Source organism: Pangasianodon hypophthalmus, chromosome 20 (assembly GCF_027358585.1).
Source record: "Pangasianodon hypophthalmus isolate fPanHyp1 chromosome 20, fPanHyp1.pri, whole genome shotgun sequence".
In the NCBI taxonomy this organism is placed as follows: domain Eukaryota; kingdom Metazoa; phylum Chordata; class Actinopteri; order Siluriformes; family Pangasiidae; genus Pangasianodon; species Pangasianodon hypophthalmus.
The window spans coordinates 7,584,686-7,597,604 of record NC_069729.1 but is presented as its reverse complement, the minus strand read 5'-3'; the positions used below and the strand labels follow the sequence as shown (position 1 = coordinate 7,597,604).

The following is a 12,919-nucleotide window of genomic DNA, read 5'->3' as shown; positions in this document are numbered from 1 at the left end:
CACTGCATTAAAACCTAAATGAGTAATGGAATATGTTATGTAACCTTATAAAATGATCCAAACCTTACAGTATAATTCAAACAATTTTATAGTGGCAAGCCTTCATCATTATAAAAAAATACACTGTCATAAACTACGAGGCTCATCTTGTGCTTGTAAAGCGCTGAGTCGACAACATTGACTGACAGGCACTTGTTTTTCCATCAAGATGCTGAAGCTCGTGCATTGGTCAAGGAGAGACAGAAGAAAGACAACCACAACCTGAGTGAGTTTTATGCTCTTTGCCTCCCTCTTCCTCTACATTTACAAGCTGTCCTGGTTTAAAGTACATTGACCCCATTTTCACCCCACCCAATACACCCCTCCCTTTTCCCCAACCCCTCTACCACCTTTGGGCAAATTTAGCTGACTCCATACAACACTTTGGTGTATCGTTAACCCAGGCCAATTCTGCTGCTGTGGCATTAAAATGTAATTGCCTGCGACAATTTGCAAGTAGTGAATGGGTACAATAAGCATCAGGAATGCTGCAAGACCATCGCTAAGCTCCAAACCTGATCAGCACTGAACATTATAATAGCATCATATTTATTGCTTTATAAATGCTCCACTGAAAATGCAGTGGTCATAGTGCGAAATCATAAATGTGGACTACAGTGGAGGCCAAAATTCACATACACCTAGGCTAAAGATTTTCAAACTCAGTTTTTCACAACTCCACACATTTCATGTTACCCTGCATTTTTTTTGCCAAGTCAATTAGGGCATCTACTTTGTTTACATCAGAGGCAATTTTAAAACACTCGATTAAGATTCCATTCCAGAAATTGACCTCATGACTTCAAGCTTCTGATTGGCCAACCGTTCTTAATTAGGAGTTAATTGGGAGTGTACCTGTGGCTGTATAAGTGTCTACTTTTAAAGAAAGTGCCCTTATTACCCTTGATACCATGGGAAAATCCAAGCAACTCAGCCAAGACCTCAGAAAAAAATTGTGGACCTCCACAAGTCTGGTTCCTCCTTAGGAGCAATTTCCAAACAACTGAAGGCAAACATCTGTACAAATAATTGTATGCAAATTAAAAAATCTTGAGACCACACAGACACTACATCGTTCAGAAAGGAGGCCCAAATTAACTCACAGGGATGAATGAACTTTGGTCTGAAAGTTTCAACTGAAGACGAAGACAACAATAAAGTAACTGGAGAAGTGTTGGAGACATCAGGTACAAATGTATGTATAAAAAGAGTCCTATATTGCTATAGCCTGGAAGGCTATCATGCAAGGAAGAAGTGCCTGCTCCAAGATCAGCATAAAAAAGCCAGAATAAAGTTGGCATGTGATCACCAGGACATAGACCTAGCCTTTTGGAGGATTGTTTTCTGGTCAGAAGAAGCAAAAAAATTAAACTGTTTTGCCATAATGATTAGGAATATGTATGGAGGAAAAAGGATGAGGCTTTTCACCCAAAGGAAAACCTCCTAACTGTGAAGCATGGTGGTGGCAGCATCATGTTGTGGAGGTGTTTTGCTAGAAAAGGGAATGGTGCACTTCAGAAAATAAATGACATTATGAGGAAAGAGTATTATCTAGAAATGCTGAAACAACACCTCCAGACATCAGCCAGAAAGGTCAAATTTAGTCACAACTGGGACTTCCAGAAGGACAATGATCCTAAGCATACCTCCAAAGTTGTAACAAAATGGCTTAAAGACAGCAAATTGAATGTATTGGTGTGGACATCACAAATCCCATAGAAAATTTGTGGACTGAACTGACCAAGACAACTTGACTGAGTTACACCAGTTCTGTCAGGAGGAATGGACAAAAATTCCAGCAAAGGATTGGGAGAAGCTTGTTGAAGGCTACCCCCAAGCGTTTGATTCAAGTTCAAGCAATGCAACCAAATAATAACCAAATAAGTGTGTGTAAAATTTTGACCCACTAATATTTTATTTACTAAATTTATGAAATAAATCTGTCTCTTAGCTATAATTCTGTATTCACCTTTTATGGAAATAAAGTAGATACCCTAACTGACTTAACACAAGAAATGTATGGTAACATGAAATGTGTGGAGTTGTGAAAAATTGAATCTGCGTCCTAGGTGTATGTAAACTTTTGGCCTCAACTGTAACACTGCCATTTTCATTTCCCAATAACATTAATTATATAACAGAATCCATGGTTGTACATAAGCGATATGCCTTCCAGATTATAAATAGCTGTATTCTGATTTTGCTGTATTCTGCTTTCTTTTCTCTTTTAGTTGAAAGGAGGAGGAGATTCAATATCAACGACCGCATCAAGGAGCTGGGCACCATGATTCCTAAAACTAATGACCTGTAAGTCCATTTTTTAGCCAATCACGCATACTGTATAGTTAGAGAAATTCTTAGTAAAACTGAGAATATTTAGAATATTTAGAATGGTACCAATTATTATGATGGTTCCTACTACAAGTATGTATTTAAAAAAATATTCCAGTGTTTTTTTTTTTTCTCATCCTCTATCTTTTGCATCCTGCATGCATAGCATGTATTCATTATATTGATTTTGACACGTTTCCCTGTACTGAGAGAAGAACTGAGGAAACACTGTGTATTTCAAACAACCTTCGAACGGTCTCAATAACCATTTAAGCTATGGAAATATACAATGCAAAGTACAACACTTATGCTATAAAAAGGTCTTATTATGAAGAAGGTTAGAGAAAGTATTACTAATCATATATAGTTTTATCTGAATAGAAACAAGAACAATTTAATATATATAAAAGACTTAACACCTGAAAGCACCATCCCCACAGTGAAGCATGGTAGTGGTAGCATCATGTTGTGGGGATAGTTTTTATCAGTAGGGACTGGGAAACTGGTCAGTGCTGAGGCCAAGACATGGGACAATTTTAGAAGAGAAGCTGTTCTAGTTTGCTAAAGTTTTGAAAGTAGGGTAGAGGTTCACCTTCCCATAGGACAATAACCCTAAACATACAGTCAAATCTACACTGGAGTGGTTCAGAACCAAGAATCTGAATGTGTTAGATAGGCCCAGTCAGTCTGAGCTGTGGTGTGAACATCATCTTGCGTCTTCCTCAGGGATGTCCGTTGGAACAAGGGCACTATTCTCCGGGCCTCAGTGGATTACATTAAACGAATGCAGAAGGACATCCAGAGAACCAGGGATGTGGAGAGCAACTTCAAGAGGATGGAGGTGGTCAATAAGCAATTGTGGCTCCGTATCCAGGTAAATGATTAAAAACATGTTAAAAAGTGACATTATTTGTGTGCCCGTGTATGCAGCTGAAATGAATGGCAATAAATTTCAGTTGGACATGACTGGGAAATTGCATAATTTGTGTGTTTCTTTCCTCCAGGAGCTGGAGATGCAAGCCCGGATGCACGGTCTGCCTAGCACCTCACCGTCGGGCCTGAACAACATTGAAACCCTGAACCCTTTTGTGAAGCAGGAAAACAGCCCCGAGGAGATTCACCACCAGCGACTTCCTCCCCATCAGCCCCCTCAACTCCACTCCCACCCCCAGCAGCTCCACCCCCAGCAGCTCCACCCCCAGCAGCTCCACCCCCAGGCTTCTCAGCTCCACCCCCAGCCACCACTGCAATACTCGGCCGTAGGCAGCACACAGCCCTTTGACTTCGGCCATTCACTGGACTTGTGCGATGGGGGCATGCCAGGTTATCCAGATGGCATGGGGTGCCTGGGGGACCTGGGCTCTATAGGAGGCACGGCTGGTGGCACCATGGTTCACGCAGGCAAGAAGAATGAGATGGCCTGGATGGACGAGGCGCTGTCGCCACTGGGCACAGATCCACTGCTCTCAGCCATGTCGCCTGAGGCGTCTGTGGACAGCAGCCGCCGTAGCAGCTTCAGCATAGACGACTCGGACATACTGTGAAAGGGCCCCAGCACAAATATTAACACATACACACCAATTTTGTTAAAACATAAAAGGCGTAACGGCACATGCACCTTTTCATAATTTCAAGTACATTTTTATGGTACCTATATACCATAGGCAGTCAACAAACCAAAATACTCCCTTAAATATGATTTGATTCACATAGCATCCATACACTCCTAAAAACTTACATACACTCAATCAGATAGTTAGATATGCAAAAAGCAAGATTTCACATAGCAGTACAACCATACAAATTCAAAAAGGCCATTTAATCGAGAAGAAAGCATTTTTTGGTGATTGAAAAAGTGGCACGCAATTTTTAGTTCTCATCCCAACCACTCACAGCTTTAATCAGTGCCATACTACTGGCCTTTAACATTAAACCAATGGGAGAAGGAAGGGGAAATCTAGAAATGCATACAGTATGTTTTAGAATTAAACATTATCATTCAAAGGCAGCTTTTTCTCAGGCATTTAGAAAAAAAAAACAACAGGGAGATCACCCCAAAAACTAAAGGATCTAAGGTAACCCTTTATTTGAAGATCCCTTTTTGAAGGCATTCAGAAAATGTTCACGGATCTTGTATAGACGTTTATTTGAGGTTTTTTTATACTATGACGTAATATAAATGTCTACATAAGTGTAAATACTTGGGTTAGTGGTAGCTCTGAGGTTGAGGTTCTTGCGCTAATGTCCAAAAGTCACAAAACTGACTGTAGCTGAACAAGTCCCTTAATCCTCAGCTAATCATCCTGGATTAGATTCTGCCTCAATTAGGGTTTTTTAATTAAAGTGTTACCAACTCCATTAATGGTGTGCTAGGAACTGTACCTAAAGTATTATTACTATATTATTACTTTTTCAAAGTGGATCCTTGAAGTAATAAGTAATACTTAAGCAAATAAAGTAGTGTACTAAATAGTCTTGGTTTCAACATTAGTGCCAGAAGCATTAGGTGATTCGTGTAGCAGGATGGTTAAGGTGCTAGCAAAAAAAAATTGCATGTTGTACGGAGCATGAAACTAGCCTGTTAATCCAACCAGTGTACTTCCTCACCAAGGTAAAAATTTCCCCCATGAAGTGTGAATTCAAATGGGGTTATGCTTAACCCTCCAGTTCTGTTCACTTCTGACTCCTATTGACCCAGGCCATCTGTTTTTTATTTAACAGCAACACAGCTGTAAAATCTCTTCTAAACCAGCCGCGATAACTTCATCTTATTTATTAGCAATAGGAAAATTAATCACACATGTGGTCCTCATTCATACACTCCTTACAGCATGCGTATGTGTGTGTGTGCATGTGTGTGCGCTGTAAATAAATATGGTGAGTGACGGAGTAATGGACTCAATCACCTTTTTTGTTTAAGAATAAGTAGTTTTTATCCCTTTTATTTTACCTTGTTATCTTGTTGACCCGAACATAATTTCTGTAATATAAATATGACTTTTCAGATTATTTTTATGTTTATTAGCGCAATTTAAAGCAAGCATAAAGTTTCATGTTGAAAAGATTACTGTAAACGTGATTTGGGTCATTTTACCCTGAACAGAACATGAGGTTTAAGCTCCTCACGGCTATGTGCACTTCCTCTCTGCCCTAGGTAACTTTACAAGGGCAAGGATCTAATGTGCAATTCCAGCTATGAAATTTAAAAACAACAAAAAAAATTAAGTTTAAAAAAAAAGAAAAATGGTTAAAACTAGTTTATATGATTTTTTTTCCTTCTCTCTCCAAAGCACTGAAATTTTATGATTTAATGACTTTATAATAGATGATTTATTAAGATTTTATATGCCACTAAGCCACTTAAGTGTATATAACTTTTTATTTTTATTTGATCTTCCAAAAATGACCTTTGCTATCTCAGTGCAGAGCCATTTAAATATGAAAATATTTAAACCACTAGCCTTATTGTACATGGCCAGCGAGCCATATAATATATTTTTGTTCTTTTTTTAATGTTAGAATTTATCAGGCTTTTAAGGAAGTAAAAGAACATGTATCATGTTTTTATATTGATTTGATTTTTTAACATAGTTATTCAAAAAAATATATAATGAGTGATTATTCTGTAATTTTATCAGTTTTAATTAAAACTTTGTGAATGTGAATTTTTCCTGTTGTACAGTTAAATAGTTTAAGAAGTTTTAAGTGAAGCAGCATGATATTTTTTTTTTCCTGCCATGGTGCCTTCCTTTTCCTAAAGCTATACCCCCTGTACTGTCATTAAAGACAACCTGCCTCAGAGTTTAAAATGTTCTTACACTGTGTCAATGGCTCAGAGCTTACTGACCTCTATTTCCTCAGACTTTTAAAGTCCAAATTCATCCACAGCCAGCATTCAAAGAGTTGTTCTGTTAGCCTATGCAAATCTTTGACTTGGTAAACTGTAACAGACGGAGCTGTCTGAGCTGTTATAGTGATGGGGTTCTTCTAATTTTGCTTACATGTGCTTTTTTGTTATTATTATTTTCCAGGAATGATAAGGTTTGCCATAAATGAAGGAAAGATATATTCCCTTCAGTTTAACAAGGCAGATTGTGATTTAAGAGATTGTTACTGTTTTAGCAAACACATCCGAAAGCCTTTTGAATTCAATCTTGTAAAATTTTATGGACGTGAATGACATCCATTATTAAATATATTTAAGATGATTATACAGCAGTGTTGTGTGTTTAATTCTTTTAATTGTCTGTTCTGTTCTCTCTGTGTACCATGACAGAAACTATGAATTAGTTAATCATTTGATTTTATACCATACGTTTTTTAAAAATCCCAGACATACAGTCAGGTCCGTAAGTATTTGGACAGTGACACAATTTTGGTCATTTTGCCTCTGTACTCCACCACAATGGATTTGAAATGAAGCAATCAAGATGTGACTGAAGTGTAGACTTTCAGCTTTAATTCAAGGGCTTTAAGAAAAAAATATTGCATTAACCATTAAGGAATTACAGACTTTTTTTTACAGAGTCCCTCCATTTTCACAGGCTCAAAAGTAATGGGACAATTGACTGATAAGCAGTTTCATGGCCAGCTGTGGCCTGTTTCCTCGTTATTTCATGATAAATTAAGTAGATAAAAGGTCTGGAGCTGATTCCAAGTGTTGAATTTGCATTTGGTAGCTGTTCATGGGAACTCTCACTATTGCAGCCCAAAGAGGTGTTGATGCAAGTGAAGGAGGCCATCATTAGGCTGAAAAACCAAAACAGACCTATCAGAGAGATAGCAGAAACTTTAGGAGGGCCAAATCAACAATTTGGTACATTCTTAAAAAGAAGAAGTGCACTGGCAAGCTCAGCAACACCAAAAGGCCTGAAAGACCACAGAAAACAACTAAAGTTGATAATTGCAGAATTTTTTTCTTATTGAAGAAAAACCCTTTTACAGCATCTAGCCAAGTCAGGAACACTCTGGAGGAGGTAGGCGTATCATTGTCAAAGTCTACAATCAAGAGACACCTTCATGAATGTAAATACAGACGGTTTACCTCAAGATGCAAACCGCTGGTAACGCTCAAGAACACAAAGGCCAGATTAGACTTTGCTAAAAAACTCTTTTAAATAAATAAATAAATAAATAAATAAATAAAGCCTGACCAGTTCTGATGCAAGATTAACTTGTACCAGAATGATGGGAAGAGAAAAGTATTGAAAAGGAAAGGAAGGGCTCATGATCCAAAGCATACCACATCATCCGTCAAACCTGTGGAGGCAGTGTTATTGCATGAGCATGTTTGGCTGACTGGGTCAATGGGGTTTATTGATGATGTGACTGCTGATAGAAGCAGCAGGATGAATTCTGAAGTGTATAGAGCTATACTTTCTGCTCAGATTCAGTCAAATGCTGCAAAACTGATAGGATGGTGCTTCACAGTACAGGTGGATAATGATCCAAAACATACTGTGAAAGCAGCCCAAGAGCTTGGAAATTAAATGTTCTTAAGTGGCTGAGTCAGTCACCTGGCTTCAACCCAACTGAGTTGCTTTTCACTTACTGAAGACAAATCTGAAGGCGGAATGACCCACAAACAAGCAGCAACTGAAGATGGCTAAAGTAAAGACCCGGCAAATCATCTCATTTGGTGATGTCCATAGGGTCCAGACTTCAGGCAGTCATTGACTGCAAAGGATTTGCCTCCAAGTAATAAAAATAATCCTAATATTTATGATTATATTAGATTGTCCAATTACTTTTGAGCCTGTGAAAATGGAGGGACTCTGTAAAAAAAATGGCTGTAATTCCTAAACAGTTAATGCAATATTTTTCTTAAAGCCCTTGAATTAAAACTGAAAGTCTACACTTCAGTCACATCTTGATTGCTTCATTTCAAATCCATTGTGGTGGAGTACAGATTCAAAATGACCAAAATTGTGTCACTGTCCAAATATTTATGGACCTAACTGTATGCTACAGTATTATTCAAATTAGAGAAAATATTATTTTAGAGAGAGATTATTATAATCAGAGATTATTTTTTGGCCAAAAGTTTGTGGACACCTGACCATCACGTCTATATGTGGTTCTTCCCCAAACTGTTGCCACGAAGTTGGAAGCTCATGATGTCTTTGTGAACAGAATGTCTTTGTGAACTCCAGCGTTAAGATTTCCCTTCACTGGAACTAAGTGAAGGGAATGTCATCCTGAATGTCATCCTGTTCCAGCATGACAGGAAGACATGGTTTGTCAAGGTTGTAGTGGAAGAACTTGAGTGTCCTGCACAGAGCCCCTGACTTTCACCCCCACTGAACACCTTTGGGATGAACTGGAACAAGGACTCGTCCCTACACCCTCAATCCAAAATCTAGTGGAAAGCCTTCCTGGAAGAGTGTAGGTTAATATAACAGCAAAGGGGGACTAAATCTGTGTTCAAAAAGCACACATGGGTGTGATGGTCAGGTGTCCACAAATGTTTGGCCATATAGTTTATTATGGCTATGGGCAGCATGGATGACAAGCCAATCAAACCATCGGCTACTGTGTGGAAAGGAGGGTCTTCGAGTGGAGCTGGGAACCGTGAAGAAGGGAGGAATGCCAAAAAGTTTGTTGCTACACTTTCAGTCAGAACAGAGTGCTACTGCACAGCCTTAGCAGACCGTACACAATACTAGCACTAGGTTTAGTTATAAAGCATGGTTAGTTGAGCTGTGTTTTAAGCCAGTGTAAAATCTTTGATATACAATCACCCATGACAGCATCACAATCATTTCATTCTGTATCAATGCACCATGTTTTAAACCAATATATCCACTGCACTTAAGCCATTGTTCTGTCCATGAATTGCCCTAATCTTTGAGTTTTACTCTTAACAGACTACCTGATGTGGCGTAAGAATTGTTTATAGTGAATATTATTAATTATATAACATAAACATATAAAGCAGTGGATATTATCATATTATTTTTGTCGTCTTTCTATAAAACCAATAAGCTGCTCGAGGGCGTGCATTACAGTGTTTTTTGTTTTGTTTTGTTTTGTTTTGGGGTTTTTTTGAAGTATGGGCGTTGAAGCACAACACGAAGCAAAGCCCCGGTCCTATATTTGGACGAGGGCCCCAAATTCCCCAAATCCGCCCCTGCATTTATTGCCCTCCTCTTTGAAAAGATGAACTTGTAAACACACAGTATCACATTCCAAAAACCATGATACTGAACTGTAATTTATTTTAATCATATCATGATCCTCCAAACCTTCAGTGAAGTTTATTGATGTGAACAGAGGCTGGATTGTTCTGTATATGGTAGAACCAGCAGAGGGCGCTGTAAACATGGAGGATAAACTGAGGATATTTACACTGGGATGGTCAATCCTGGACTCGAAAAAAAACCCCTCACATTTTCAATATTCCATCAGTCATGCTGTGTTCAAGTGTACAGATACAGACGGTGTACAAACTCCAGAATTATTGGCACCCATTAGTAAAAATCACTTAAGCACAAACAATTAGAGAGGAAAAAAAAACCAATCATTTTCATAGCTATTGTTTGCTTTCAAATTTATTTGAAGATTTTATAGAATATTTTAAAATGAATGAATTGAAATGCACAAGTCAGGTAATGGATATCAATAAAAAGCACATAAGTACATAAATACTTAAAACACTATTAAGCACAATCAGGGGGCCATAATGAAAAAAAAATTTCAAATGTTTCACAATTTGACAATTTCCCAGGAAGAGGAAGCATGTACATGCCACAAACTGCTGGTATTCTATCATTCTGAAACCAGTGGGGTTTTTTTTTCACAGCTCAGATTCCCAAAATATCACTCACTGCATTCATTTACTTAATTTCAGATATAGTCTTTAAACTTTATATATATTTTCATGAAGGGTGCCAATAATTCTAAAGTTCACTGTTGACTGTTCATTGACTGTTCATAGGACTGATATGAAAAAAAAATGATGTTATGATGTATGATGTAAAAAAATCTTTATTTGCTTTAAATATTGGGGAGGGGGTTGTAACTAACTGTACAACCGATGAAAATAATATTTTCCTGTTTTTTCTGTAACAGTAATCCAGTTATATAACCAAGCATTGGTTATTTTCTTTAAATACAATAACTTTGGTGTGATGGCTCACTGAAATGTGGCTCAACTGCAGATGCTTCTACCACATAATGTTATTTTTAAAATGAGAAGAGACATAAGAGGAAAAAAAGGAAAAGAAAATTAGGTTCAGAGCTATAATTCAAGCATCAATCATGGTTAATTTGCCATGGCCAATGATTTTCCTTAAGCCCTTGTGATTTGAGTGGAAATCATCTTCAGTGGGAAAAAAACACATGGGCGCTCCTTTCTCGTGGTTCCTCTAGGGGGGAGTAGAGAACCATGAAATCCCCCATGCTCCTCTCCCTGCGAAGAGCTTCATCTCATTTATTCCCCATGTAACAATTACAGAAATAGACCTGCGATGCAATTAACCTATTTTTAAATACCATTTTATTAGGGCGGTTTATCCCGGATAGGGGAAGGTTTAAAATAGGATGAGATGAGGAATAAAGTAGCATGCAGCTCCGCTATACATGCTCCACCTCACACATACAGACTGAACACCGAGGCAGTCTCTTTTGCTTTATTTAAACAAATCGATCTTAAAAACTGAGTGGATGCATGACAAAGGGAATTCATCTGAATCAGATGTGCTGATTAATGATAGCCGAGGCACAGTATCTCAGTTAAGAAGAGAAACAAATAACACTAAATAAAGGGATTCATGTCAAATCGGAGGCAAATCCAATTATCACCACGTAGAACGTTCAGGCTTTGATGAAGAACAGAAGATACAGGCAAACAATCAGATCATACGCATTCTATCCTATTCAATTCAACTGAATTCAATTTTATTTGTATAATGATTTTAACCATAGACTTTGTTGCAAAGCAGCTTTACAGAAATCCAGATGGAGATTCCAATGACCTTAATGAGCAAGCCAGAGGTGAAAATATCTCCCTGAGACGACATGAGGAAGAAACCTTGAGAGAAACCAGACTCAAAAAGGAACTCATCCTCTACTGGGGGACACCGGATAGTTGAATTATAAATCCTGACTCTGTACGGGTGTAAAGGAGTAAAGAGAAACAGAACTGAGTGTGCTGTTCAGTATATTGTTCAGCATACTGTGAATTAAAGTACTGGCATGAACAAAAGAGAGTCTTTATGATTACAGCAGAAGCTTTTAGGTACAAACCTACAGTAACTATATGAGATTATCCACTGAAGAAAGGGTACATGTTCAGCATAAACTGTTTTAATTTTGTGCATGTCTATTAACACTTCTTTATTTCATTGTGTTGCTATAAACCACAGGTTCCCACTCCTGGTCCTGCACATTTTAGTGTTTTTTGTGCTCTCTTACCGAATCAGCTAAATAACAGCACTTTCTGAGTTGAAGTGGGAGTGTTAGAGCAGGAAAACACTAAAATGTGAATGACAAAGGGTTCTCCAGGACCAGGGTAGTGACCCTGTGCCATAAATCATAGAAATTATGAATAATGTCTTGAGGCTGAGTAAAGAAATATAGTTTATTCACTATAGCAATATAGTTATACACTGTATCCTACACTGACTTGCTTGTTTACTCGGGTCACCTACCATTCAAGTCACGCTGCCGAGCTACAATTACTAATTGTAGCTCATCTGCTGCTATGCAAAACTTATTAGCTATTCATAAGTAAAAAATGACCATATCTCCAACCAGATATTATTGAAATGTTAAATGTTTTTCTCAATACAGCCGTAATGGCGATATGGTACTTGAAATGTCTACTTGAAGCTTATGCACTCACTCGGATATTTGCACCTTCTGTGAACTGCTGCTGTAATCATAAGGACTGTCCTATGCTCATCCCAGGACTCATATATATATTCATATTCAATCATACATACAACATCAACACACTCAGTACTGTTTGACTTTACAGTATAGAGTTGTTGAAGAGTAATGATTTATAATAATAATAATTAATAATTAATAATAATAGTAATAGTAATATAATCCCACTATCCAGTGTCACCTGACATAAAAATGAAAAATGTAAATTCATGTCCAATAATCTATTAATCAATCTATTAATGCATGCTTTGTAGATCTTTCCTATTTATCATATTTACCAAACAATTATTTACTAAAATAATTTTAAAAGTAAAACTTGTGCATGTGTTCATTCTGGCATTTCTGCTTTCACGTCATTTGTCAGTCATTTTTTCACTCATTATCCTTTCCCTGTTAACTACCAAATTCATTTAATTTTCCATGCTCACGTTCACATTTCAATTCAATTCTACATTCCTTCATGTTTACTGTTTATTTTCATCTGTCTGTTTGGTTACTACATGGGTTCAAACGGTCATCATCCTTCCTCAGTTTTAACTCCTTCTAAACTCCTGGCTCTTTGCGCGGCACCATCGCTGCTATGAATAGATATGTATCTCCAGCACTCTTCATTTAAACAGCCTTTCTCAGGCGTGAATAAGGAAATCGGCTTATTTCA

General features: G+C 37.7%; 1 protein-coding gene across 3 annotated transcripts in view; it reads left to right on the top strand.

Moving 5' to 3' along the window:
* tfeb (transcription factor EB) overlaps positions 1–6,587 on the top strand; it is a 40,449-nt gene extending 33,862 nt beyond the window's left edge. For all 3 annotated transcript variants that reach the window (XM_026935403.3, XM_026935401.3, XM_026935402.3), the window contains exons 6-9: positions 209–265; positions 2,271–2,346; positions 3,097–3,244; positions 3,375–6,587. In XM_026935403.3, coding sequence (XP_026791204.1) covers positions 209–265; positions 2,271–2,346; positions 3,097–3,244; positions 3,375–3,914 — 821 coding nt within the window. In that variant the 3' untranslated portion in view covers positions 3,915–6,587. The remainder of the gene's footprint in view (positions 1–208; positions 266–2,270; positions 2,347–3,096; positions 3,245–3,374) is intronic.
* Positions 6,588–12,919: the final 6,332 nt, after the last annotated feature.